Below are 27,782 nucleotides of genomic sequence, written 5' to 3' on the forward strand. Positions count from 1 at the left end.
GCATTGGATCAGGTCTGACTAGATTATCTTGGAAGTCCCATGATTCAGTGCTAATGGAAGATACTGGCTTCTAGAGAGAATCTCAGAATGTTACCTCTGGAAAGAACTTTAGAAATTGCCTAGTCCTACTCTGTCACTTTTCAGAGGAGGAAACTGAGCCCCAAGGAATGTGAATGCCCCATCCAAGGTCGAATAGCTAATATGTTTCAGGGAATGTATTTGACAGGAGTCTATTTTTTTGGTTTCATTTAGAACCTAGTAAAATGTAACTGTATTCTCAATAAACTGTCTGCCTATATGGTGTAGGGAAATTTGGCATCTACTGACTAAAGTCTTTTGTCTCAGGTGAATCTGAGAGGCATGACTCACAAAGAACCTGTTGTATATGAATAATTGATAGTAATAATTTTAAGCTTCTATTTATTTTTTAAAATTTATGTACTTTTATAGCAATGAGAATGAGTCTCATAGGCTTTATAATATAAGAATCATCTAGTAAGAGCAGAGGGGAAGGTCAGCATTAGATTGCAAGTAAGTAGTGTGTTCTAAATTTACTAACTTTTTAATCAGCCATTCCTTGGGGGATATAAGGCAAGATAAGCAGTGCTGATATTCAGTTGGTAGGTACTAGAATAGCCATTCAAGTTGGTAAAGTATCTTTTCCCAGGATCCTCGGCCCTATAAACTTAACCATGGTCCAAGAGACTCTGGGGTTGGAGTGTAATTCAACAGCCTTGGAGCTAGACCATACCTGTCTAGGAACTTCAGCTAAAGTATTCAAGAGCCACAGAGCTGGACAATACCTGTATGATATGCAGAAATCTCTACAGCTCAGAATATTTTTTAATAGCTGGTCCTACCTCACTTTCTTCATTAGCTCATCCCCTCTGTTCCCACCCCTTTATTGTTTCATTTTTGTCTCATCTACCATTTCCTACTTTCAAGTATACTGTAAAATGATCTTTCTTGCTCATCACAAATATATATATTTAATAAGTTAGTAAGCTGACAGTTAGTAAGTTGACCAAATTTGTTCATTTAATTTATGTATTAAACACCAACTGTGTCCTAAGCAGTATTTCAAGTGCTGGGGATACAGCAATGAAAAATAAATGGACAAATATTTGTGTTTTCATAGAACTTAACATTGAGTATAAAATATAAAAAGTGTTATGTGTTGATAAATGTTGAACAGAAAAGCTGAGAAGAGGATAGAGGAGAATGTGGAGAGTTGTACTTTTAACTAAGGGATTTGGGGAAGGTCTCAGCACTGAGTGAAGACTTGAAGGAAGTGAGATAGTAAATTATATTCCTATCTTAGATAAAAAATATATTCCTGGAAGAGGTAATAATAGCAAGTGCAAAGGTCCTGAGGTGAGAGTGAGCTTGGCTTCTCCTAGAAACAGTAAGTCGGCCATCGTGGCTGGAGCAGAGTCAGGGACAGGTAACGTAGTAGAAGAGGTCAGAGAGGAAACTGGGATGTTGAAGAGGGCATGACAGGGAAGTCTTGAGGATCATAGTAAGGATTCTGCCATCACTTTGAGTGACATAAAGAGGCAATTTAAGGTTTTGAGTAGAGGACTGACATGACCCATATTTTAAAGGATCAGTCTGTCATCTGTGTTGAGGATAGAGCGAGTGAAGGGACAAAGATGGAAGTATGAAAACCAGTTAGATGTCTTGTAATAAGCCAAATCAAAGCGATAGTGGTGTGGACCAGGGTAATAAATACTGATCAGATTCTGTATATATTTTAGAGCCAGAGCCAACAGGACTTTCTGATAGATTCAACATTGAGGGTGTGATAAGGGGAGGGGAGCAGTGAAAGAGAGGAGTCAAGGAAGACTACAGGATTTATTGTCCTGAGCCAGTGCACAGATGTAGTTACCATTTACTGACTGAGGTGGAAAAGAATATATGGGAGGAGCAGGTTTCTGCAGGGTGGGGAGACGCTCTTTATAATTATGTTTGTGATGCCTGTTAGATATCCTACCGGAGTTGTCAAGTGTACAGCTGGATATTTAAGTCTAGAGGTCAGGAAAGGGGTCTGGGACTATAAATCTGGGAGAGCTCACTAAATAGATGACACTTAAAGCTATGAGTCTGGTTGAGATTACCTAGAGAATAAGTAAACACAGAGAAGAGGATCAAGGACAGTTCTAGTGAACCTCTATTTGGGAGAAGTGATAGAGCCTGAAAAGGAGACTGAGAAGAAGTGGACAATTCGGTAGGAAGAAAACCAGAAATGTAGCCTTGTCTTAGCTATCACGTGGAAAAAGTATTTCAAGGAGGAGGCAGTGACTATGTCACATGATGAAAACTGACCAATTTAATGAGGAATGAGGAATAACTATTAGAGTGAGCAGTGTGGAAGTTCTTGGTGCTCTAGACTCAAGCAGCTTCTGCCGGGTGGTGGGGGTGGGGAGCCTCTTTCAAATGAGATTAAGAGAAGGGGAGGGGTGATTTGGAGGCAGTAAGTATAGAAAACACTTGGGAGAGTTTTGTGATAGAGAGAAGAGAAATAAGGCAATATCTAGAGAGGTAATAGGTGTTAAGAGAAACTTATGAAAGATGAGAGAACTAACATGTTATAGAATAATAGTGACTAGAGTGGGGAAAAATGGGTGATGAAGGAGAGAGAGGAGAGACTTGGGCAAGAAGATATTAGAGCTGGGCACAAGTGGAAGAGTCGGCATCGTACAAGGTCATAGCTCATTTTTTGTAATGGGACAGATGTCAGAGAATGTAGGAGGATCTGAGGCTTAAGAAGAAAAATAAGTAGGTGAAACGGTCCTTTAAGAGAGAGTAAGAGGATTTACATATTGAGGAAATATGATAGATTGATTCCATTGTGGTCAAAGGATTGTTGGATTGTTGGAGTCAAACATCTTGAAGGAGTAGAGTGAACAAAAAAGGGTGGTAAATAACTGTCTTATAAAGAATGGCATTAGTTTTGAGGCAAAAGGGTATTGAACATTTTCCTGAGATTTAAAAGTATCGTGAACCATTTTTGGGAACCATAGGTTTCTGGCTTTAGTGGAATGATGTATACTTATCCAGGAAGTCCAGATTAACACTGACATAAACTTCCGCACAGTATGAGGCAAGACTAAATGAATGGTCTTGGCCAGTAGAATTTGTACTTGAAATATGAGCCAGTGAAGGCAGTGGGGCTAGTTGGATAAAATACAGCCCCTAGGGAGAGCTGGAGCAAGAGACCTGTGCATTATGCCTTCCAGACCTGAAACGGGAAGTCGGATTTTAATAGCTTTGACTTAAAAAATTAATACCCTCCAAAGAAAATTCACCTGTTGCCAAATCTGATGCCAGGGTTTGGGTGCTCACAGTTCCTTCAAGTCGCTTATTTGTTTTCATTTCTTTCTTTTTTCTTGTTCTTTTTCTTCTCCTTCTTGCCAGAGTTTTCTGACCTTTTAGGCATGAATACTAAAGGGCTTGCAATCTGTCTTCTTGATGAATTGTTTAATCAGAAGACCATAATAAAGAGAGAATTTAAACATTTTGGTTTAAAATGCATTTCTTCTGGCTATGGATTTCCCCGCATTCTTTGTGTACATATAAATACACTGTTTATATCTCGCAATTTTTCCCACTTATTTTGAAATCCAACTCTTCAAAACATTCCTTTTAGTTAGGTAAGACTGGAAAACAACAGCTTTGTCAGAAAAAGTTCTGTTGACCTATGTGCCAAGAACTTCTTAGTCTGTTCCATATACCTTCATTTTTAGAATTAGATACCCCAGAGCTGCTAAACTTGATCTGTCACACAGTCAGATGTCAGTATTTAGCAAATGCTTTTGCCACTAATGGTTTTTACACTTGCGTTGTTTTGCAGTCTGTTTTTAGACCTTGTGAATTAAAGTTTCCATTCAGTATCACCAAAATAAAGAGGTAAGAAATATAGACATAATTTTTTCATAAAGAGGCTATAAAAATATTCATCACCATATACGATTTTGGAGTTGGCCGGTATGAAGAGGAAAAGGACTTAACGATCACTCTTAAGATTTGGCTGGAAAAAGGTGAAGGGAGTTAAATGTAGAAATACTGAGATATATTCCATTTAACCTTTATTAGATATATTTTAAGATAAGTTATTTTCCTGAATTTATTGCATATTTTTTGAGTTTGAGCTCAAAAATGGACAAACTAAGATGTATTATTATTATTCTTACTTTTCATAGGTAATGGCTTTTCCTAATCAGGAATATAATACATACGTCCTCATTGTAAAACATTCTATCAATAGTGAAATGTATAAACCACGACATGCAAGTCTTCCTCATAGTTCCACCTGCAATAGATATCTAAACTTAGCAGTTTAATTCATGTCCTTCCAGGTTTGTTTCTGTGTGTGTGTATTTATTTTTCTATGTATTTATTTTTATTTATTTTTATATTTCTATGTATTTATTTTTAGTTTTTAAAACAAAAATGAGCTCTAAAGTAACTATTTTAGTTTCTGTTTTTTATTTTAATAAATTATGAACCTACTTCCACATATATTTACCTCATTCATTTTATTATATGAATGAGATAATATTTATGTTATCATTGGGATCTATTTATGTTTCTAATTTTTACTATTATAGTAATGCTGCTAGTCACACTTTTATACAGTGGGATAACATCATTAGTTAGTGATTAGTGTATTTATTAATTCCAAGTATATACACTAATACCTTTAAAGTGTCCAAAAGAGTACATGATACATATGTCTTCAAAAATCTATTATTTTTTTTTCTTTATTACTGGTGACTATGTCCTTATCACAAACTCCTAGAAATGAAATTATTCAGTTGTAAATGTTACCAAATTGCCCTTCGAAAAGGCTCTACCAAATTATACTCCCTTCATCAGTGAATAAAGAATATTTGTTTCCCCACATGATTTAAATTAAATTTTTCAATAAAAGTATAACATACACATATAAAAGTACGTGAACATTGCAAGTATTGACTCAGCAAAGTGAACCCATATGTGTAACCAACACCCAGATCAAGACAGTACATTTCTGTTCTAGAAGGCTCCCAGTCATTATTTGCTCTTCCAGCCCCAAATTTAAGCACTAACATGTTCTATCAGCATAGATTAATTTTGTACTTTTTATGTCTGGCTTCTTTCACTCAGTATTGTTTGTCTTAGATGATTATGACCATCTATGTTGTTGCAGATATCAATAATTCATTATCTATATGGAATTTTATTCCAGGAATATAGTGTAAATTATCCATTGTACCATTGATGGACATCTTACACACACACACACACATGTACGCATGCACACACACATATGCATCAAAAGGCGTGTAGGAGAATTATAATTGTGTTCTTTGGTAACAAACACATAAAACAGCCAAAATACATAAGCTATATACACGCATATTTCTGTTGGACATTTACCTCAGTGTAGAATTGCTAGTTCATAAGGTAGGCGTGTTTCGGTTTTAAGTTTTCCAGATTGTGCCAGTTTATTACAATGACAGCAGTGTAAGCTAGTACCAGTTGTACATACCAGCCAATTCTTGGTATTGTTTATTTTAAAAATTTTGGTCATTCTGATCGGTGTGTAGTGATATATCATTGTGGCTTTAATTGTATTTTTCTGATAACTAATAAAGTTTAGTACATTTTCATGTGATTGTTGGTTATTTGGGTGTCCTGTTTTATCAAGTGTTTTTTAAAGACTTTTGCCAATTTTAAAATTGTCTTGTCTTTTTCCTCTTTATTTTAGGAGGTCTTTCTTTTTCTAGGTATGTATCTTGATATATTCATTTATATATATATATATATATATATACACACACACACATATAATATCTTAATATAAACAATTAGGATATCTTTTCCTTAATTGTGTCTTTAAATGAAGTTCTTTTTTGACATCTGCCTTTACAATCTTTTCCATGAAATTAGTGCCTTTTGTGTCTTGCTTAGGAAAGCTTGGCTAACCCAAGGCCGTAATGTCATGCTCGCTCTCTCTATATATATATTTTAAATTTTATTTTATTAGTTTCAAGTATATAGTACATTGGTCAGACATTTATACAGTTTGTGTGACAATCTCCCTAATTACTCTTTCTCTCCTCTGGCTCTCCACCTAGCCATTACATTAATGCTAACTGCCTTCCCTATGCCATACTCCCCATCCCCGTGACCATTTATCAACTACTAACTTGTACTTAAACCCTTCACCCTATTCTCCCAGCCCCCCAACTCCCCTCCCCACTGGCTTTTACTAGATTGTCCTCTATATTTGTCCGTTTTTGATTAGTTTGTTCTTTTTGTCCCTTAGATTTCACATATAAGTGAAATCATATGGTATTTATCTTTGACTTATTTCAAAAAGCATAATAACTTCTAGGTCCATCCATGTCCATCGATGTCATTGCAAGTGGTAGGATTTCATTTTTTTAAATGACTGAGTAATATTCCATTGTATATATGAACCATAACTGCTTTATCCAATCATCTATTGATGGGCATTCAGGTTGCTTCCATATTTTGGCTATTATAAATTGTGCTGACATGAATATAGGAGTACATAGATCTTTACAAATTATTGTTTTGGTTTTCTTTAGATAAATACTCGGAAGTAAAGTTGCTGAGTCAAAAGGTATGTATATCCATTTTTAATTTTTTGAGAAACCTCCAGACTGTTTTCCATAGTGGCTGTACCAATTTGCAATCCCACCAACAATGTATGAGGACTCCCTTCTCTCTGCATCCTCGCCAACACTCGTTGTTTTTTGATTTATTGATGATAGCCATTCTGACAGGTGTCAGGTGAAATGCTCTATATTTTTACTAGAAGCTTTATTGTTTCACCTTTCTTCATTAGATCTATAATCCTTCATAATTGATATTATGTGGTATAAAAAAAGTGGTCGGTACTCATATTTTCCCAATATAGATAGCCAGTTTACTGCATCATTTATTAAAAAGTTCAACAGTGGCATCTTTGTTGTAAATCAGATGACCGTATATGTCTGCTTTTCTGGACTATCCTGTTTTATTGATTGATTTATCTATATTTTTGTGAAAGTCATATGCTTAATAACCAGTAGTGCAGGTCCTCTACTGTTTCCTTCTACAAGGTTGTCTGTGCTATCCCTTGCCTTTTGTGTTTTCATGTGTAATTTAAAATAAGCTTAGCAATTCCCACAACAAATCCTTCTTGGATTTTGACTGAGGTTGCATTGAATCTATGCACTAACTTTGGGAGAATGAGTTTTACAGGATTGAGTCCTCTAAACCATGTGCATGGTATAACCCTCCACTTATTTAGTTTTCTCAAGTGTAGAGGTAATTGGATATATTTCATTATATTTATTTTTAGACATTCAATATTATTTATATTTTATAGTAAATATTTAAAACATTTAATATATTTTTAAAATTTCAGTTTATTCAGGCATAATTGACAAATAAAATTGTAAGGTATTTAAAATGTACATCATGGTAATTTAATATGTGTATGTATTGTAAAAGTATTTCCCTGGCAAGCTAGTTAAGACACCCATTATTTCATATATTTATCTTTTTTTTTTTCCAGTGAGCATGTAAGTTTTACTTTCTTAGTAAATATATATATATATATATATATATATATATATATATATATATATAAAATCTTTACTATGGTTAGTAAACATGACATCAATCCTTTGAAACTTTTTGAGGCTTACCCTATGGTAGAGAATATGGTAAATTTTGGAGGATATTCTATTTGCAGTTGAAAAGAATATATATATCTTGGAGTTGTTAAGTAGAATGGTCTATTGACATTCTAAATTGCTCATTCTGTGGTGACATTTATATATGTTATTGTAGATTTATCTATTTCTCTTTTCATTTTTATTAAATTTTTGCTTTATATATCTGAGCCTGTGCATATATATTACCAGGTGCATATATATTTTTGATTTTTTTATTTTGCTTTGGATTATCATTATAAATGTATAGTTTCTATTTGAAATAATTCTTCCTCTAACATTTTTGTCTTTGTCTAATATTGATACAGCTATGCTAGTTTTAATTGTTTAACTTTTTCATGGTATATAGTTCTCATCTTTTTACTACATCCTTTTACTATCTTTTATTTAAGACATGTCTTTTAAACAGTATATAGCTTGACTTTAAAATCCATTTTGACATTCCATCATGAATTAGTATATTTAGTTTATTTACATTTACTAAAATTGCCAATATTCTTTTTATTTATCAGATTTTCATTTTTTCTCTTTTGTCACTTTTTTAGATTAAATATATTATTTTATTTTTTGCCTTTTTAGTTTGTTATACATGCCTTCTTTTATTGTTCTTTCCTAAGCTATCCTAAAATTTACAACATTCATACTTATTAGAGCTACTTTATTACACTGTGGAAAATGTAAGTACCTTAAAATATCTTAATTCCACTTTTCACCTCCTGACTGCTCTTATTTTCCCTTTTTTCAGGAGTCTTGGATCCTCAAATTCTATTTTGCTTAGCAGTTCTGAACTGCAATTTTTCTCTCATCAGCTCATTGGAGTGGGAAAAAGCCTAGATCTCCACTCCCTATTTGATGGTAGATCCCTGCACAAAGTATTGGCTAATGTTACTGCTCTGTGACATCTTCAGGCTTTTCAGATATATTTTATCAGTTTTATCTGGATGTTCTTGGTGCAAGGATTGGTCTGATGCAAAGTTCCCTGTTATGGTCACAAGTGGAAGATCTGTTTCCCTATATTTTTATCAAAGTCTAATATTAGGTATCTTTTCATTATTTGCTAATTTGATGGTCAAAATAAAATTGGCATATTGTCTTCATTGGGTATGGCACAGCCATCACCTTGGTTCATGGAGACTCCATCCTTTAAGCCATATTTAATTGGTTCAGATGTGGGTACCTGATTAGAGTTGTGTCAATGAATCCTTTCACTGGGACTTTTGGGCTTGAAAGCAGAGAATTTGAAGCTCTGAATATAAAACTCAGTGGCTACTTGACATCTGTGGTTTCCACCATGTGGGAAAATGTATTTTGTCGTAAAGATAAATAAAACCAATATGCAGAGAAATGCAATGAAGAGGCGGGAAGAGAGGCCTGACAGTGCTAGATTTCTTGATTCTGGTTATTCAGTAATCCCAGATGCATCTCTCTTTTTCCTATGAATCACTTTTATTTTAGTAAAATATGCAAACATAAAATTTAGCATTGTAACCATTTTTAAATGTATAGCTCAGTGATATCAAGTATATTTACACTGTTGTGCGACCATCACTATCCATCTCCAAAATGTTTTCATTTTCCCAAACTGAAACTTTATACCTATTGAACAATAATTCCTATTTTCCCTCAACCCCAGCCCCTAGTAAGAGCCATTATACTTTCTGTCTGTATGAATTTGACTATTCTAGGTACCTCATGTAAGTGGAATCATATAGTGTTTGTCTTTGGTTTATTTCATTTAACATAATGTCTTAAGAGTTCATCTATATTGTAGCATGTATCAGAATTTCCTTCCTTTTTGAAGCCGAGTAATATTCCATTGTATGTATATACCACTTTCTTTATCCATTCATCTGTTGATGGACACTTGAGGCATTTCCATCTTTTAACTATTGTAAGTAACACTGCTGTGATCATGGATGTATAAATTGGTTCTTACATTTTTTGTTTCCTCAATGTGTTTCTTTTTCTTTTCTTTTTTCTTTTTTTTTTTTTTTTGCTTAAGCAAATTGTAATGGTACTTGAAATGAAAAAGGTCCCAACTAACATGCATCGATCAGAATCCCTATTCTATTCCGTTTACTAGCCTTTTCCTGTACCAATGCTACACTATCTTAATTATTTTAACTTTAGTACATTTGGGAGGTCTTGTAAACAAGTTTTCCCTCATTAAAATGTGTTTAGCTGCAGTTTCAGCATTTTTTTTCCTCAGATGATCAGTTGAAAAATTCTAAAAAGACAACATGTGGAATTTTGTTTGGTATTGCATTGCACTTTCAGTTAATTTTGGGAGAATTAACATTAAACCTTTTGTATAAGAGCCAAATGAAAGCAATACTGGCTCACTTTTCCAAATGTTCCAGTTCTCCTATTTGATGTTGTCTAGAAAACACTGTGTTTTCTCCTGTATTCACAGAATATTTATTCACCACCAAATGTGTGGGGTTTTTCCCACACAAAGCAATTCTGTGACACCTATTGGGTGTTCTTCAATTCAGTTTAATTCTGCCAATAACCAGAGTTAGCACAAATCCCACAGATTAAGGGCTTGGCCCCACACGCCTGCTTTTCCTTACTTCAGCCTTAAGTCACAAGTCCAGATTGTCACCAGTGCTTCTGACTGGCCATAAATTGAGATTCTCAAAACTCCCTCTTTGGGTTCAATAATTTGTTAGAATGGCTAACAGAACTCAGGAAAACATTTACTTATATGTTTACTGTTTTATTAAAAAAGATATAGTAAAGGGTACAGATGAGCAGTCAGATGAAGAGATATATAGGGTAAGGTCTAGAAGAATCTCAGGAGTAGGAGTTTCTGTCCCCGTGGGGTGGGGTGGGGTGTGCCACTCTCCCAGTGTGTGGATGTGTTTACCGTTCTGGAAGCTCTCTGAACCCTGTACTTTGGGATTTTTATGGAGACTTCATCATGTAGGCATGGCCGATCGTGAACTCTAACTCTAACACTTTTTTTTCTGGACGATGGGTTTGAGGTGGGGCTGAAAATGCCAAGTTTCTAATCATTGTTTGGTCTTTCTAGTGACTAGTTCCCATCCTGAAGCTCTTCAGGAACCCACCAAGAGTTGCCTCATTAAAACAAAAGAGACTCCTATCATCCAGGAAGTTCTAAGGGAGTTAGAAGCTATATGTCAGGAACTAGAGTCAGAGACCCAAATATATATTTTTTTCTGTTATTTCACAGATGTATAGCCTTCTTTATGCTGCTCATCTAATTTGTTCTTTTTTTTTTCATTTCTTTTTTAAATAACCTGATACATGGCATGCATTTTTCTTTGTCTCTATTTTGAGATCTATCCATATATCCATACAGACATATCCCCTCATTCTTTTTACTTACTGTAGGAGTTTCCATTGTGTAGGCATATTTTCTCATCTAATGATTTTTCTGTTAATGGACCTTTAGGGTATTGCCATTTTTCATTTTTCAAAATTACAACAAAATTTTCAATAAACTCTTAAAAACATTCCTTTTTTTTTGGTTCACATTTCTCTGTGAAGCTACTAAAAAATAGATTGCTAGATTTGAAAATATGCCCATTTTAATTTTAAAACTATTATCAAATTATCCTTGAGAAAGTCAATATCATTTTACATTTTCCCTATTTATATATTTTTAAAATTTTACATAAAGTTATTTGACATCTAAAATTAATATTTTTTATTGGGCATACATTGCATTTATACTTTGATTTGGAGACAGTTTACATCTTTATAATAGTGAGACCTTTTATCCAGGAACATGATATCTCCACTTATTCAGATCTTTTTTTGCATGTTTCATTAATGTTTTATAATTCTTTTTTTAAATATATGTTTTAACTCATTCATGCTAAGGTTATTTCTAGTAATTTAAATTAATTTTTCTAATATGAATGGAAATTTTCCCATTATTCCAGTAACCAGTTATTTTCTGTATTAATAAAAGTTAACCATTAAAAAATATTTATCAACATGAATAGTTTACTGAAATGAATCTTTTATTCTCATAAATTTTATTGATTTATAATCATGTCTACAAAAGTGACTGTTTCTTTCTTTCCAGTACTTCTTTTATTGCTATTTTTTTTACATTAGCCAGAATCTCCTGCATGATGTTGAATAATCATGTTGATAGTATATGTCTGTATCTTTTTCCTGTCTTTAATGGAAATGCCTTTAATGATTTATCCCGAATATGGTGATTTTTATTGGTGGATGATAATTCTTATCCTATATACATGTACAAATTATATATATTGTCAAACAGACATGGTACATGTGAGCATAACAAGGGTTGGAGTAAAGAATTGAACATAAAGTATTTGAAAGGCCTCAGATTTTAGACTAACAGGTTGGAATCCTGGGCACATCACTTACTAGTAATATGACATGGAGAATGATACTTTATGAATCTGTTTTGCATCTGAAATAGGAAGATAATAATACACATAAAAATAGCGTTGTTATGAATTATAAAAGAAATGGTATATGTCAACAGGCTCACAAAATGCTTGGTGTAGATTGAACTCCAGCAAATCTAGATTTCTACTCAGATCCCGAAGGATTTGGGCAAAAGAGGGGACTGAATAAAAGTAGCAGGAAATCATTGTACTCCTCCTATGCTCTCACTCTTAGTTGAAAGCACATGGTCTATTAACATTAATGTGTAATTCATATTAGTTCATTCAATTTCACTAAAATGACATTTACATAATCCTTAAGGCCGGATCCACAGTGTGACTAAATTAATGATACAACAGATGAGTAATTCTGTTGAGCTTGAAATTTTCTTAATTTACAAATAAATCAAAAATAAAAATCTTTCCTTCAGGGTTTATAAAGTTGATTTACTCTGTATACCCATTAATAGAAAAAAAAATCTCATTACACTAAACTTTGGTTTTAAGGGCCAAATGGCTTCCTCCAGATTTGAGGAGTTATTTAGGAGTATTCAAAACCAGCATAAAGTTCACTTAATTATGAAGATTTGTTAATGATGTTAGGGTCAAGTGATTGATAAATTAATAAATAGAATTAAAATAGGCACCAAGGAACCTTTTATGAGGTACTTTACACATGTTTGGATTTTGATAACTTAGAAAAGCGGAGGCCGGTCCTCACTTGGACAAAAGTTTGTTTCTTCTACTTAGCTCCAGTCAGAGCTAATAATTGAAATGGTTCGAATGACTCTACATAGTTTTTGAAATTGGGCAGGTTCCATCCTATCATGTGTAACTTGACTAGCAAATATCTATGCACATACCCTATTAGTTGTTGTCAGTGATCCTTTGGCTTTTAGAGAGCTGCTCATTTCATAAAAGTCTCGGTTTTCAAATATAAAGCGTGAAACAAGTGAAACATGTTTTAACCTACTCAGGTAAATTGTGAGTCTCTTTGTAGCACAGGCCATGTTTTCTGTGTGGCTTGTACTCCCCAAAAATTCAGCGGAGAATTCAGAACCTAATATGTGTTTCCATAGATCATTTAATGGCAGTTAATGAAAACATTTGTGTGGTTTAGGGACTTTGAATAGCAACTTTATAATGTATAGTTTTGAAGTCTGTTTTTCCAAAGAGATTCTGTTTCTTGATGATGCAGCTATTAATTAGTCATATCTGTAATAGCAACAAATGCTAGTTTTATAAGTGAAAAATAATATGATAGTTATTGAAATAAAGTTTATTGAGTGAATTGCAATTAAGTACAAAATAGAGTAAAAGTATAAAGAAATCTGAACTTAAAAATTAGCAATTGCCTCTAGAAAAAGATATATTAGCTAAAAAACTTTCTTAGGGGAATAGAAAGTCCTCATATCTTATGTTATGTTGTGTAAGTGAATAACACCTGTAATTGTTGATAGTCTAGTTTTAAAAATTCAGTGGACAGAGGGAAAACTCTCAAGGAAGTTCAGTGTCTTTATGTCTGAAAAGCTTGATGGCCTTCTCTTTGAGTGGTGGGGGTATTCTCTTTCATTCTCCAAAAGCATAATCGTACATACTGATCTGGATTCACTGAAATTAGTGGCTGGGTCAGTGCTGAAAGTCTGAGGCCAGCAATAGATGTTACTATATTGAAAGCCAACTATGTTTTAAAAGAGTGTGGTGGACCCTTGAAGTGTGGACACTGAGAACACTCTGAGGCAAGCAAGCAAAATCCACAAAGGAAAAAGAAATGGCTTTATTTTTTACATATATTATCGAAAGCAAATTTTGCTGCTCTCAAGCAAATCAAAATGATCATAGGTCACTTCACTGACTGCTGCAAAGATGTGTGTGTGTGTGTGTGTGTGTGTGTGTGTGTGTAAGAGAGAGAGAGCAAGCAAGACCTTTCTCTTTCCAAGAGAAAAGATATTTCTATATTCATTAAACATGAGACTTCTGGTTTCCCCAACTTGCAGTCCAATTGGGAAGTTTCTCTTTTTCCACGTGTCCTCAGACACAGGAGAGGCCTGAAGGAGAGTGACGCAGACAGGGGCCCGCGGCCTGGTTTTTACCCCCTCAGTGCCTGCCTTCTGGGGCCTGGCCTGGTGTGCGGTTGCTGTTTATACCTGCCGAAGTGCTTTCTGTGTTTGAGTTGGCGCTGCCAGCTTACATGCTAGAGCCTCAAGCTGTTCATGAGGTCTGTCCCAGAGCTTTGAAACCTATGAGCTGGCGGCTGGGGCGAGAGAATGTCTCTCTCAGTTTTTGGGTGAACTCCATGTTTTTTCCAAGAGGTTAGATCACTGTCCACAGTCCAGGCTTGCTAGACAGAATGTAACAGTTACTGTTGGAGACATCCTGAACTTTTAAAGGCAAAAGGCAGAGGGAGAAAGTACAGAAAAAGCCCAAGGTCAATTTAACAACTTGAAAATCAACATTTTTATGTCTGGTAAACAAAGATTTTTACTGAACTGGAAAGCTTTATCACCAAAGAAGGAATACATATCACTTCTTGTTATGGCAAGAGGATGTCTTGTTACAAACTTCCCATTTTCATCCCAAGTCATGTTTGAGACCAGACCAGATTAATCAGTGATTGTGGCAGGGGTATTAGGAGTGATGTAATTTTTGTAGAAATTTACCTGGCCAACTCCCTGGTCTTTTAATCAGTCGATAAAGACTTTTAGATTTTCCTTTTTCACAAGTGGCCAAAGTAGGAAAACTCTGACATCTGCTTGTTCTGTGCCCACAGTTCTTTGCTCTTTCTTCTTGTTGCCTTTTTTTGTCAAGTTAGGAATATTGCCAACTGTTTTTTTTTTTTTGCCTAAAGTTTCTCTTCCCTCATCTCTTCCTATGAGAAATATTAGTTTATTTTGGTTATATAAGCTTGAGTGTGGCTATAATTATATATTTTACTTCCGTTGGTATATGTGTATGAATGAGCATGATAAATATATGTAAAAGACATCATATCTGAGAAACTAGTAAAAACAAAAGCTTCACACTGAATATAACAATGTCCCAATAAAAAAGTAGACACGTGGAAGAATTAAGTTTAAAGCTTATGGTATGACTGAATTCCAGGTTTCATGATGACTTTCCATACAGGAAAACACAACAGAGCCCTTGTTACATCCTCCGCCCTCACTCCCAATCAAGTACAAAGTCTGTGTTCTTATAAATATGTTAAGAATTTCATCTGTAATGTTTGTCTATGAAGACTATAAAAATGCCTTTGAATGGGGTAAGTGTCAAGTCTTATTTTACCAAGCCAAGGGAAAAAATCCATCCTCTTGTGTTTCCACCTAGAAAAATGCTAGTAAGAGATGAATAGCCTCTCCCAGACTCTTTAAGGTAGTATATTTATTCTCTGGTCAAAATTAGTGGTCTTCCACTTTACAGTGACAGCCTCTTTCTACCTCCTTCTTCATACCTGATGCATGCTGTTTGCCTGATAAGGCTGAAGGATGTATAAACTGAACATTTAATTTGACCTTGTCTGGAAGCAATGGCATTAGACACTTATGTCAATTTTAATGTGATATAGCTGTTCCAACATATGGATAGGCTTTGTTTGTCATTCAAGAGATTTATTGATGCAATGTGTATTCCCCAGTCCTTTCATGAAAAAATGTTTATACCTGTGGGCATGTCCAGATGGCAGTGAATGACTTGCATTCATGAGAAGAGCATTCAGCAATTCACGGTTGCCAAGGTAAGCAGCAAAGGCATTCCCTCTGCCACTCCATTGCCTTGTAAAGAAACAGTCTCTAAGGTAACAGACTAGCACCCTTGAAGCCAAAGATGTCTAGTCTTTTAGACTTGGTGGGAAGGGGGTGCGGGGAGAAGAGTAGGGAGACAACCTGAAATAATATCAAGAAAAGAACTTTTTGTGATTGTTCTGGCAATTTAAAAAGGGGGAAAGACTTGGGGGGAGAGGAGTTCCACTTGGGGCTCAATAGAGATTTAATTCAGATCTGCCCTGCGCATTGTGAGCGCAATGCCCCTTTCATAGGTTAATTTCAGGGACGAAGGCGACTAATGGTCCAAGGCATGACCAAAGGCATAGGCTCTGGGCTGTCACAGGCTATGATTGTTGAGTGATGAATAGGCAGGCACTTTGATTCTCTTGGAATTTGTGGCATTTTTAAGAATGATTTCTTTTTCTGTATTATATCCCCTTAATGCTATCATTGGAATGGTAAAATGTCGTTCTCAAGGTGATGTTGCTGGCCCAGACTAACAGTCTTGATGGGAAGAATTTTTTCATTGGACCAGCTCCAAGTACAGAAAAATCTCAGGTGACAGCTTCTGGCTCTTGCAGCCTGCTGTGTAGATTGTGAACCTAGGAGGTAATACTGGGATATCATGTCCTTTATGGAATTTGGTTCATTGTTACTGTTTAATTAATACATGATATATTAGGAGCTGGGGAGAGGGAAGGCTTTTTCCATGGATGAGGAAAATAGCTTTAGAACTAGAAAGGTCCTCAAATTAAAAGAGAATGGCTCCTGAAAACTGAATTTGCATTTGCCTAATATTGGTGTTATTAGAGAAAAAGAAGTATTTCTGAACATCACAATAGGAGCCTGGGTTATAGAAGCATAATAGCTTGTTTTTACTATTATCTCGTTAATATCATTCAGATGTTATTGAAATGGCATGAAGGAGAAGACAGGGACTGGTATATATATTACTTTCTAAACTTAAACGGACTTGAATGAACATACCTGGTTGGATTGGCATAATGTCAAACTAGTTTACACCAAATGGTAAGTGGCTCAGACAGACTAACAAAGAGTTGGTCTGGGTTGAAAGAACTACTTGTTCAAGTTCTTTCCCTTTGGTTTACTATCAAACCAAGCAGCATGTTGGATCTTTAATAGAGAAGGACACAGTGAGCAGACTGGCTCTTTGATGCTCCCTGATGTGACATAGCAGAGATTCAATGGAGGGGTCAATGCAGCCTTGACAGGGACCCACTGGGTCACAAGGGCAATGAAACAGCCCCTTTTATCTTATCTCCTTTGAATAGGGTTAATGCAGACTCCTACCTTTTGTATTAACAGGCTGGGAGAGGGACCTATGGCAAATAGATTTTATTTGTCATAGAATCATAGACTCTATTGCCATATAAGGGATTCCTTGCTGTATACCAGTTAACGTACTACAGCCATCTCCTTCTCACTATGTCATCTAGCTGCAGGAGGCCTGGACCTTGCTCACTACAGCAACATTGTGTTAACCACAAGAGGCCCTGGAAACCATCCATCATTTCTGATATTGAAATGCAATCCATTTCTTTAAAAAATCACAAGAGGCAGAAGGAAGGTTGAACTAAAGCAAAGCCTTCATGAGGCCTCAGACAGGGAAAGCTATAGAGGTCTCTCTTAAGAGACTTATCACTAATACTTGTATAAAAAAGGAATAATAGGGCATAAAGGAACCTCATAAGCAGGTGAATATTTAAGTCATCTGGGAAAGAGTTAGTTTTTCCTTTCTTAATATTTTTAGAGGGAAATACTAAATATAATTCTTTGAAAGTTATTTTCATGCTTTGGCCCCAAAGATGTGTCAGAATAAAACCCTAGCTTTTAAAATCAAGTTTTCTTACTATTAGCCGTGCACGAAGTGAACATATTCCTAAAATTTCCCATCAGAGGAATTTACAGGGGTCCCCAACTTGTGTACAGATTCTAGTTCATAAGGATGTGTGGAAATTTGCAACCTATGTAAAAATAATATCTTTAATAATAATAATAAATAATAATAATGACTATTAGTTGCATGCTTATCATGTGCCAATTATAGTTCAAAGTGCTTAATGTGTATTAATTAAGTTGTTCCTCTTTAATAACCATATTAGGTTGGAATAATCTTTTACACATTATTAAAATTGAGGCACAAGAAGTTTAAATGACTTTTTCTGAGGTCAAGAATTAAACCCAACCTGACTTGAAAGCGTGTGTAACACCCAGTCACTAGGTGAAACAGCTTGTTAGTGAAAAGTGAGTTTTTTATTATGTACTCAGTCTCACCCAGGGTGACTTCCAAATATATTATGTTCCTAAAATGAGTATTCTAGTAGATTTGTAGAATCTATCGCGATATTTAAAACACCATGTGCGTGTGCGTGAGTATATATGAAGATGTTTTTATATTTAAAGTTTTCTACCCATTTAGAGTTCTTTGTTTTCGGTTTTATTTTTGGTTAGAACATTGTGAACCACAAAGATTATAAAGAAGCTTCTCCTGTATTCTCCCTATCTCTGTTTTGGTTGTTTTTTGTTTTTGCTATTTAGATCTTGTGGGGGAGACCAACTTGTATATTGATAAGGTTTTGGGAGCATAAAGGATTAGAATGGAAAAGTATGTTTGAGGTACCTGACTTCATTTCAAGAGCAGAAGCAGGTTGACAGAGAGGGGACTGGCCTGGGACACAGCCTGGTAGACCAGATGATGGCACTGGAGAAGGGGGCAGTATGGTAGGAAGGGAAGAATTAAGAAATAACTACATTTTTCTTTTTCCATTCATTTCATGTCATTATTAGGCTTATCACATTTATTCTACTTTGGAGAAAGAGATGAGGAAAAGATAAAAGCTAGAAATGTTAGGGCACTCCCCCTAGCATAGGGAGAATTTGTGGAAAGAAGGGGTTGAGATGAGGAGAAAAGCACTGGAGACTATTTTAGTGAGGGGAAAGTATGTGACTGGATGGGTGGTTTTTCTTTTTCTTTTTCTTTTTTTTTTTTTTTTTGGTAATCATCTGTTGCAGCTTCCAGGAAGGTGGTATGTGGAAATGAGAATTAAAATCCAACTTGCCAAGAAACTGCTTTAGCAGAATCTACAATATATTGTGATCTTGAATACTTCGTAAATATTATTTTACATAGCATGTCCCCAAAGAAGGTAGAGAATTTAAGATTCATCAGAGTATATCAATAAGGACTAAACAATAGGGTCTATGTAAAAGGATAAATCAAATAGACTAGAGGAAGGCAGATGGATGGCTTTAGGAGCCTACATTCTGTTCTACTGAGTAGATGGTATGGTTGTACCTCAGAGAAAAGACGATCCATAAATAACCCAATGCTGTGATGGTGGTTTCTTGAGAAATCTCTTTTGCTTGAAAAAATGAGTGGCCTGTCCTTTCTCAGCATTGGGGGTTTATAGATTGCCTCTGCTGACTTTGGCCTTGAACATCACTATGAGTATTAAGTGGTTTCTGAGTATGTCTAGGGGTCAGGCTAGCTTTGAACTCCAAAAAGGGATGAGACCAGAGTGTGCTGTGGAGTAAAATTAGTAGGCTCTCTTCAGTGGAACCCTAGGGAACATTTTCTATAAATAACACTAGAATTATGACTGAGTGGAGGAGGAGACTTTAGTAGAAAAACACATGAGACATATTCTACATTGATTACCTCAAATTCCTTCATTGACTAGGGAGGACATTGCCTGGGTGAATAATAATCAATAAAAAGAAAAATCAGAAACTTAAACTGTCTGTAGATACAGGATTTTTTTTAAAATCTCAATTTCATAGACTCTCCCAGGATCTCAAGTGTGAGGTTTCATTTGTATTATGGTTGAATTCAAATTTAATGGCTTAGGAGATTATCATGTTTACCATGACTGTAAGACTGTCATTGATTTAAATATCTTTTTGTGTGCCACATTGCATACATTGATTTTAAGACACGTTCTGATTTCATGACAATATAACTAAAAATCAAGGAAGTACATTTTTTATGTGAAAGGCAATGTTAATATTTTTCATCATTTTAGTTTGTTCCATTTACCATTGAGACTTTGGTTTTATCTGTCAAAAATAATTTTAAATTTCACTTAGTTTTCATATTTTCGTGGAAGCTTCTTATGGGATATGATAGGTAAACTTTGGATATAATAATAGATGACAGTTATGGAACAGCCTCAAATCTTTGTCTTGTAGAAAATATTTTCACTTACAGAATTCCAATGAAAATTATGTGTTTGTAATTTATGTAATTTCATCTTAGCCATGAGAAATATTTTTACACGATGGGTGCAATGCGATGAGTTAGAAAGAGACTAGGAAGCAAATAGTCTGGGTTTTAATGTGTACTCTGCTTTGTGTGTGATATTGGACAAGTGAGGTTGAAATATCTTTGGTCTTTTCAAAGCTATCGGAGCCTCAGATTTACCATTAACCACACTATATTTATTTCACTGGTTTCCATATGATGAGTAAAAACTGGCATAGGGAAAGGAAACTTTTCAAATTACTTATATTTATCATATGATTATCCAACTTAAAAAGAATTACCCAATATTAACTCACTTTATCAAGACAAAAGCTTCCTTGGGTCGGGGTTAGTTTCCTCATGGATACAGATGTTCTCAGTCTTGCTTGTAGCTGTCCAAGCTGCCATGGGGCCTGGATCCTAGAAGAAGACTCCCCTTGAAGTGAAGTCCAGAATCTTGGGCTAGAGCCTTGATCTTCCAGCTGTAGGAGTATGAAGGGACATCATGCTTCCCTATAGTAGGAGCAGTGTTGTCATTGACCATGATAGCACTGGGTTTGTTTCCATACCCTGTAAAAGGGAACTCCCTTTTCGTCATTGATTTCCTTAGAGGTGTTGGCAGTTCACAGCCATGCTGTGATTGACTACATGCAAATTACTCTAATATATATATCCTAGAGATGCCTAGTGCAAGTTCTGGTTTGGCTACTCTAATCCATATAGCAGGAGACTTAACAGATATAAAATATAGTTAACTTTCACATATTGATGCTGAGATATGATGAGACTTAGGCAGCCCTTTTATATATTAGTATTGTGTTTAGAACTGGGACTTAAGCCATGACTTATACATTGAACAGGTATTGTCAATAAAATGAAGGGGCTGGACTTGGGTTTCTCTGTGATCTAAATAAGTATAATATCTAAATTTTCTCTCTGGTCTAAATAAATATTATGGAATAGATTCCTAATATCTGTAATCTAGAAATATGATTAGATAATAATATGTTTCTTACTTGAATGAAAGGTACCAGAAGATTCCCCTTAGTTCTAAATATAATTGGCCTGGAGCCTTATTTTTAGAAATTCCTTTTTTATTAAGGTTTAAGGGAAAGAGGAACACAAGAGTATAATGATGAGGCATGAAGAATCAAACTACCTCATTCACATTTCTGTCTAATAGAAATCAACATAAAATGAAGCTTTTTTAAAAAACTCATCTTTGAATTTGAGTTGATTTAGAGCAAACATGAGAAAATTTTCCCTAAATTTCTATAAAACCACAGAAACAAATAGAGAATGCTTGATTTCAAAGTGGATTTTTATTCTAATTCTTAAAATGGGTCATTCCAATTAGAAATGGCTGGGAGACCTGGATACAATGTAGCAATGTATAGAATCTGTAGTCCTATTTAAATTTCTGTTTAAATACTATTAACTTAACAATAAGAAAAACTATTAGTACATTTCTACAAGTTCGCTAAATGCTTTGTATTTATTGCTCCAATGAAAAATGAACATTAAGAAACTGGAAAATGTTCTAGATTCCATCCCGTAGATAGAATAGATTTCTCTTTTGCTTTAGAGACTCCATCTTTAAGTAAGTCATATCATCTAAGGTAGAATGTGATAAAATAAATTTTAATATTTTTTCCTGTATTTCTACTCTACTCAGGATCAGACACTAGAATACATATACTGACATTAAGTCATGAGTATTTATATGAAATGGATTGTGTTTGAGATGCCACATGCTAATGTTAGATTTTCTCAATAGACTTTCAGCTTTCAGCTATCCCCTTCCGAATGTGGTCTGCTAGAGATGTGCATTTCTTTCTAGCCAGCAATCCTACTTCCCTCTCTCTCTGCTTTGACACTCACGTACTCAGACATCTTTTCTCTTTTCATTGTCATTCTAAAGGCATTGGCCTATACTCCTGTCGACTTCAATGCTTTTCTGTCCCATTTAGATTTAAGGCAGAACAACAACCAAATTTTGGCCAAGAAATAGTCTTAAGGCCTTTAGGGGTAAGTGTGACTTGAAGAATATGAAAGTGGAGTGCTTTAGTATAATGATATAATTATGGTCTCTATAAAAGGGAAGAGACCGTTTCATCATCATCATTATTATTTTATTTTTTAAGAGACTTGTGTCCATTGTGTCAATGTTAATAACAATTACTAGTACTAAAATAGCATTTATTGCCATTATTTCATATATGCTTTAAATAGATATAAGTAGATGATTTCATAATAAAAATGAGTTAATTTATATTGATTAGCAAAATTGTTTTGGGAACTCTTGAAAAATTGAGCAATTTCTTTAGTTACCAGGAAAATCCAAGTTTATATCCCATTTATTCCATCTGAGAGATTGTCTGAAAAATATTTCCCCAATTGTTAAGTTAATATCTATTATGAGGCCAGTATTTTTACATGTAGAAAAAAAAACATTGTATTTAATGTTGAAGATATTTCAAACATCCATGGTTTTGCTGGTATTTTATTCTACAAGGAAGAACTCCAGATAAACACATATGACCTATGAACCCAAAGTGAATTATGGGAGACCACAGTAAAATCTGAATGTCCAAAGAGAGTAAAGACTTCCAAGTGGAGAAAAAGGATTTGAGCAAGTAAGTACCTGAGTTCCAACTTCTATTCTGTAGGTTATAAGAGTCATGTAATCTTTGGTTAAACATAAACATCGGTCCAGTCTATTGACAATTAAAGTAATTTATGGTTGAAAAGCCCTTAAAAAAACCTACCAGGGAATCTGTTATGCTCATCAGTAACATACCCTCAGAGGCTGCATCTACATGATGAACAATGGAATAAAGCAGAAAGGTTGCTTCCAAATAGCTAAAATACACGGTTTATCTCTCAGCTTTTCATCATCACATGTGCTCTTATTTATTCTTTTTATTGTGGTAAAATAGAAATAATTATAAAATTTACCATTTTTACCATTCTGAGTATAATTCAGTTGTGTTACATACATTCACATTATTTTGCAACCATAACCACTATCCATCTCCAGCACTTCTTAAATATCTCGTGCTGAAACTCTATACCAACAAACAATAACTCTCCATTCTCTCCTGCCCCTAGGCCCTGGGAACCACTCACGGTTCTACTTTCTGTATCTATGTATTTGACCATCTAGGTATGTCATATAAGTGGAGTTGTAGAATAATTGTCCTTTTGAATTTGGCTTATTTTACTTAACGTATCTTCAAGGTTCATCCATGTTGTAACATATATCAAAAGTCATAATCAAGTTCTCTGAAGTGAAAAGTAAAGGATCTTTATGCCCAGAAAGATCTTGTGGAAGAGGTGAACATTTGATTGATAATGGAAATTCTGTGTTCTGCTTTTTTTTTAAAGCAAGGATTCTAAAACTATGTTTCAAGAATGTTGTCACATTCCCCTTTCACTCTTCTCAATAGAGCAAGGAAATTGAAAATTTTAAATTGAACACTATGAAAAATAGTGTGCCGTATTCTCTATGCTTGCTTGGCTTTCTATTTATTTAATAATCATTGCCAGGATATATCATTGTCTTAGCAGCTTGCCTTCTCTATTTAAAAATGTCTTTTAGAAAGTTATTTTTTCTGATTTAATTTAAACCAATTAATTAGGATCAACCATGAGCTCAAGGCTACGCTCCATTGAGACTATGGTCCTTGCTTTTGAAGAGATTGAAAATTTTGATATAAAACTATTAATAATAAAACATGAGAGAAGAAAATTAAGTGTCAGTGTTGTGGTTTTAATGGTAAATTGCCTGGAATTTAGGACCTTGAGTCTGGTTTGGGCCCTGTTTGTATCTGGTTGTGAAACCTTGGCCAAGTCACAACTGTGACCTCGTTTTCCTCACTGTTCAATGAGGAAGTTATATTAGGTGAGCATAAAAGACACTGCTGGCTTTTGAACCAGAAGTGACTATGTGAGTATAAGGGGAGGACAGCTGATGGGGATTTCAAGAAGGAAGGAGGACATAAGCTGGGACTTCAGGCAAATTCATAGCACAAAGAGAAGAAGGAATTAAATCTAAAATTTTTTTGATTAAAAAAAAATCCTTCAACATGCAGGAAATAACACAATAATCAAGGTAATGGAGTTGGCTGGTGAGATCTGGGTTTGATAATTAGTTATTGGTGTATTTCTTTGATTGGTTCATGTAAATCTTTCTGTTGGAAAATAATCTTAGTTCCATTTCTTGATAATAATGAAATGATGTGCAAATTTATTGGTGAAAATAACTGCATTTAAAATGGGTCAAGTCCAGGATGTCGCATTAGGATCTTCCTTCCCTTTTTCCTAGTATCCCATTTAGTTTTTTATTCTTTGGTGTCAGACTAAGAAGAACCAACTCATGTTAGCTGAGCCGTTCTTATGGGGATTCTGGCTGGATCGGAAGAAAGTACTCTTGGACCAATTTAGACAACTCAGAAGGTTCAGATAAATATACTAATTTTTAATATTTATTTTTAAATAACATCCTAATACTTAATATTAATCAGCTGCTTCTCAAGTGTGGAACAGCTGATATTGACTCATCTATTCCAAAAGAATAATTTTGACCTTTTAAGGCCATCGCCAGGCTTGATATTATAATACCATCTCTCTAGTTTTTTCCAGTCATTTTTTTTAGTATACTTTAATATAATTTACTAATTATTATTATTCTGGACAAATTCAGTATATAATTGTTGTGAAATCCGAATTATAGGACTTTTTAAATGAAGTGTCATCGTATTACTTTTAAACTCATAACCATAACACAGGAATGATCAAACTGTTTGAATACGGAGAAATGAAAATTGTAATTAGCATGTTAATTATTTATTAGAAAATGTATATTTTAAAAGTACTTTATGGAAATTCAATTTGTTTTCCTAGTCAGATATATTTAATAAACATTTATTTGGCACTTATTATGTTTAAGTTTCAGTACTAAGCACCATGTGATGATATAAAAAAGAGTAAGAATGATGACTGTGTTCTCTGTAAACATTTTGGAAAATAACTTTTCCAAAACAAAAAAATTTAGTGAGAAAAGTAGCATTGTTTTAAATTCTAAAAATATCTTTAATGCTTAGTTTAAGAAGACAATAGTATTCTAATATCTGCTTCTGTAATCATGTGTGTGTGTGATATCGCACACCATGGAGGCAAATAAGGTCCTAGTAGTATTATGACCTCACAGAACCCTTGAAAATAGTTTTGAACTCCAGGTCCCCAACTTCACTTAGAGAAACACCCTTCTCTACACTGAAGGGCCCACTGAACAAGTAGCTGTCATACTAGGTGGATCTTGATAATGGCCTACAACAGGCACAGACAATAAATCACAGATTTAAAAAAAAAATGATTAAATGACTAAAACAAAGCAAAGTAAAAAAATTGTTTGTCTCTGAAAGGCAAATTTTCAGCTTCCTTGTGTTTTGCTTTTCTCATTTGTGATAGGAAAAATAATGAGGAACAGTACAAGGTTGTCATGAGGTTCTGTGAGGTGATAGATGTTAAGCATTTAGAACACTGCTGGGCACAAAGTAGGAGCTTAATGAACCATCACAGTACTTTTGTTAAATTCAGCCTGTGGGAGTGGAGCGAAGGATACTCTTCAGAGAAGGCACCATGAGCAAAGCCTCAGAGACAAGATGGGGCAGGACGCATTCTGAGAATAGTGTAGGTAGGGTAGGTAGATTGATTTAGGAAAGAAGCAAAGGTCCGATTGGGGAGGTTCTTTCAGGACAGGTCAAGTGGTTTGGATTTTATTCCTCATGGAATAGGGAAACCATTGAAATTTGGAGTGAAGACGTGGCCACATTAAATCTGTGTTTGATTGGAATCGAATTCTACCTTATCATATATCCCTAATTGATTAGCCTAGCTTGTTCTTTCTTTTCAGGTATGAGGAGAGAGAAACTTTAAGCCACTGCTGTATTCTTGATCAAAGTGTGAAGTTAAAATTAGCACTGTTATTTCTGTTTTGCATCTGGGCAAACTGAAGGCCAAACTGAACTAACTCAGTTATTGACATTGATACCCTCTCTTGGTGGTATAGTCAGACTAGAGCCCTAAAGACCCACTTCTGTGTTTAGCTCATCGATGGATTTAAAACTTCTTGTTCAGTGATCCAAGGGTAGAGGGTGGTTTTTGAGGGAAATGAGGTTTGACAAGGACAAGGACCAAAAGAACTCGTAGAAAAAATAAATAATTTGTATTCAGGATGTATTTTAAAAAATCCTCCTGGTAGGATGAGAAGATCAATCTAGCATTGCCAGTGCTTTATTGCAGATCTTTTAGCCAGACCCCAAATAGCAATCAGCCTTAACCACAATTCTGCATTTGTTTACTTGTGCATTGCTTTTTATTACTCATGGTCAGCTTTTAGCCTTTGAAACTCCATGGTATGCGAATAGCTTTAATACTTTGGGGCTTTTTTTTATAAGTCATAATTTAACTTCATTTTGAAAGCCTTCCAATGGCCTAAGGAGTTGCATCTTTATTACCTCAAAGGGATGTTGTGAGGCTAAAGTGAGATAATATAGGTAAAGTATTTTCAATTTTTCTGTATTAGGAGTTAGTTTATATGCATGCATGTGTGTGTGTGTGTGTGTGTGTGTGTGTGTGTGTGTGTGTGTGTGTGTTCTGTCTTTAGTAGTTTGGGGCCTTTTCTACGTCATAAGATTACATTAATAATTTCAATTGGTTTAGAAGCCCAAGCTGTGTCTGAATTCTGTGGAACAAATTGAGAGGCTTTTTTTCATCTTTTTAAAATTTTTTTTTTAATTTTCTGTATTTTTTATCATGGTAATAGGTTATAGTTGAAAGAAACATACCACTGGCTACAGATAGGAATGTTTTAATGCCCAAGGAAAAAAAGAAAGAAGGAAAGAAAAGGATGAAAGGAAGGAAGGAAAGGTAGGAGAGAGGGAGGATGGATGGAAGGAAAGAGGGAAGGATGGAGGGAGGAAAGAAAAAGAGAAAAGGAGGGTGAGAGCAAAAGAAAAAGAGAAAGGAAGGAAGGAAGGAAGGAAGGAAGGAAGGAAGGAAGGAAGGAAGGAAGGAAGGAAGGAAGGAAGGAAGGAAGGAAAAGGAGGAAAGAAAGAAAGAGAAAGAAAGAAAGGAAGAGAAAGAAAAAAAGAAAGATTTTCATAAATCTATCAGTTGGCAGAGCTGTAAATTTTGAAACTCTAGATGTTTGTTTATTTGTTTGTTTGTTTCATCAAAGAGAGTATGGCACCCTTGAGAGATGTCTTCAGCATTACTATGAAGAATATGCTAAAAGCAACATTTCAGATTTATAAATGGGGAAGGAATTCTATCACTATGGCAGGTTTCAAGACATAGATAGCTACAGTTCTCACATTGCTGTAAGTATAGTTAAGGTCATTTAGTACTATCCTGAGAGTGCATTAGAAAGGCAAATAAGGCAAGAGGATGTGAATTATTCTAGTTATGTACTAATATTTTTAATTCTCTTTTTAAAAAATGACTTGCATTATTATTTGATGATAAAAGTAGCATGTCTTTTTTAAGAATCTTATAAACACATAAAAGTATAGATGAGGAAATGAAAATTATTCAAAGTTCCTTACCAGTCAGGGATAATTACTTTGAC

At 34.7% G+C, this 27,782-nt stretch overlaps 1 protein-coding gene across 8 annotated transcripts in view; it reads left to right on the forward strand.

The window, feature by feature from the left end:
- Positions 1-27,782, forward strand: part of LOC107502318 — a 211,604-nt gene that overhangs the window by 68,002 nt on the left and 115,820 nt on the right. For 2 of the 8 annotated variants that reach the window (XR_004951100.1, XR_004951101.1), the window contains 5 exons: positions 3,854-3,909; positions 5,753-5,771; positions 6,600-6,634; positions 15,762-15,860; positions 22,665-27,088. Coding sequence is in view for 4 of the 8 variants with exons in the window: in XM_036221784.1 (XP_036077677.1) it covers positions 5,753-5,771; positions 6,600-6,634 (54 nt within the window). In the remaining 4 variants the exon portion in view is untranslated. Of the gene's footprint in view, positions 1-3,853; positions 3,910-5,752; positions 5,772-6,599; positions 6,635-11,781; positions 15,861-15,892; positions 16,498-22,664; positions 27,089-27,782 lie in introns of those variants that run through there. The other 6 variants (XM_036221784.1, XM_036221781.1, XR_004951102.1 and 3 more) reach the window with 5 other exon arrangements.

The sequence above is a fragment of the Rousettus aegyptiacus genome, unplaced genomic scaffold (assembly GCF_014176215.1).
Source record: "Rousettus aegyptiacus isolate mRouAeg1 unplaced genomic scaffold, mRouAeg1.p scaffold_m13_p_1, whole genome shotgun sequence".
NCBI lineage: Eukaryota > Metazoa > Chordata > Mammalia > Chiroptera > Pteropodidae > Rousettus > Rousettus aegyptiacus.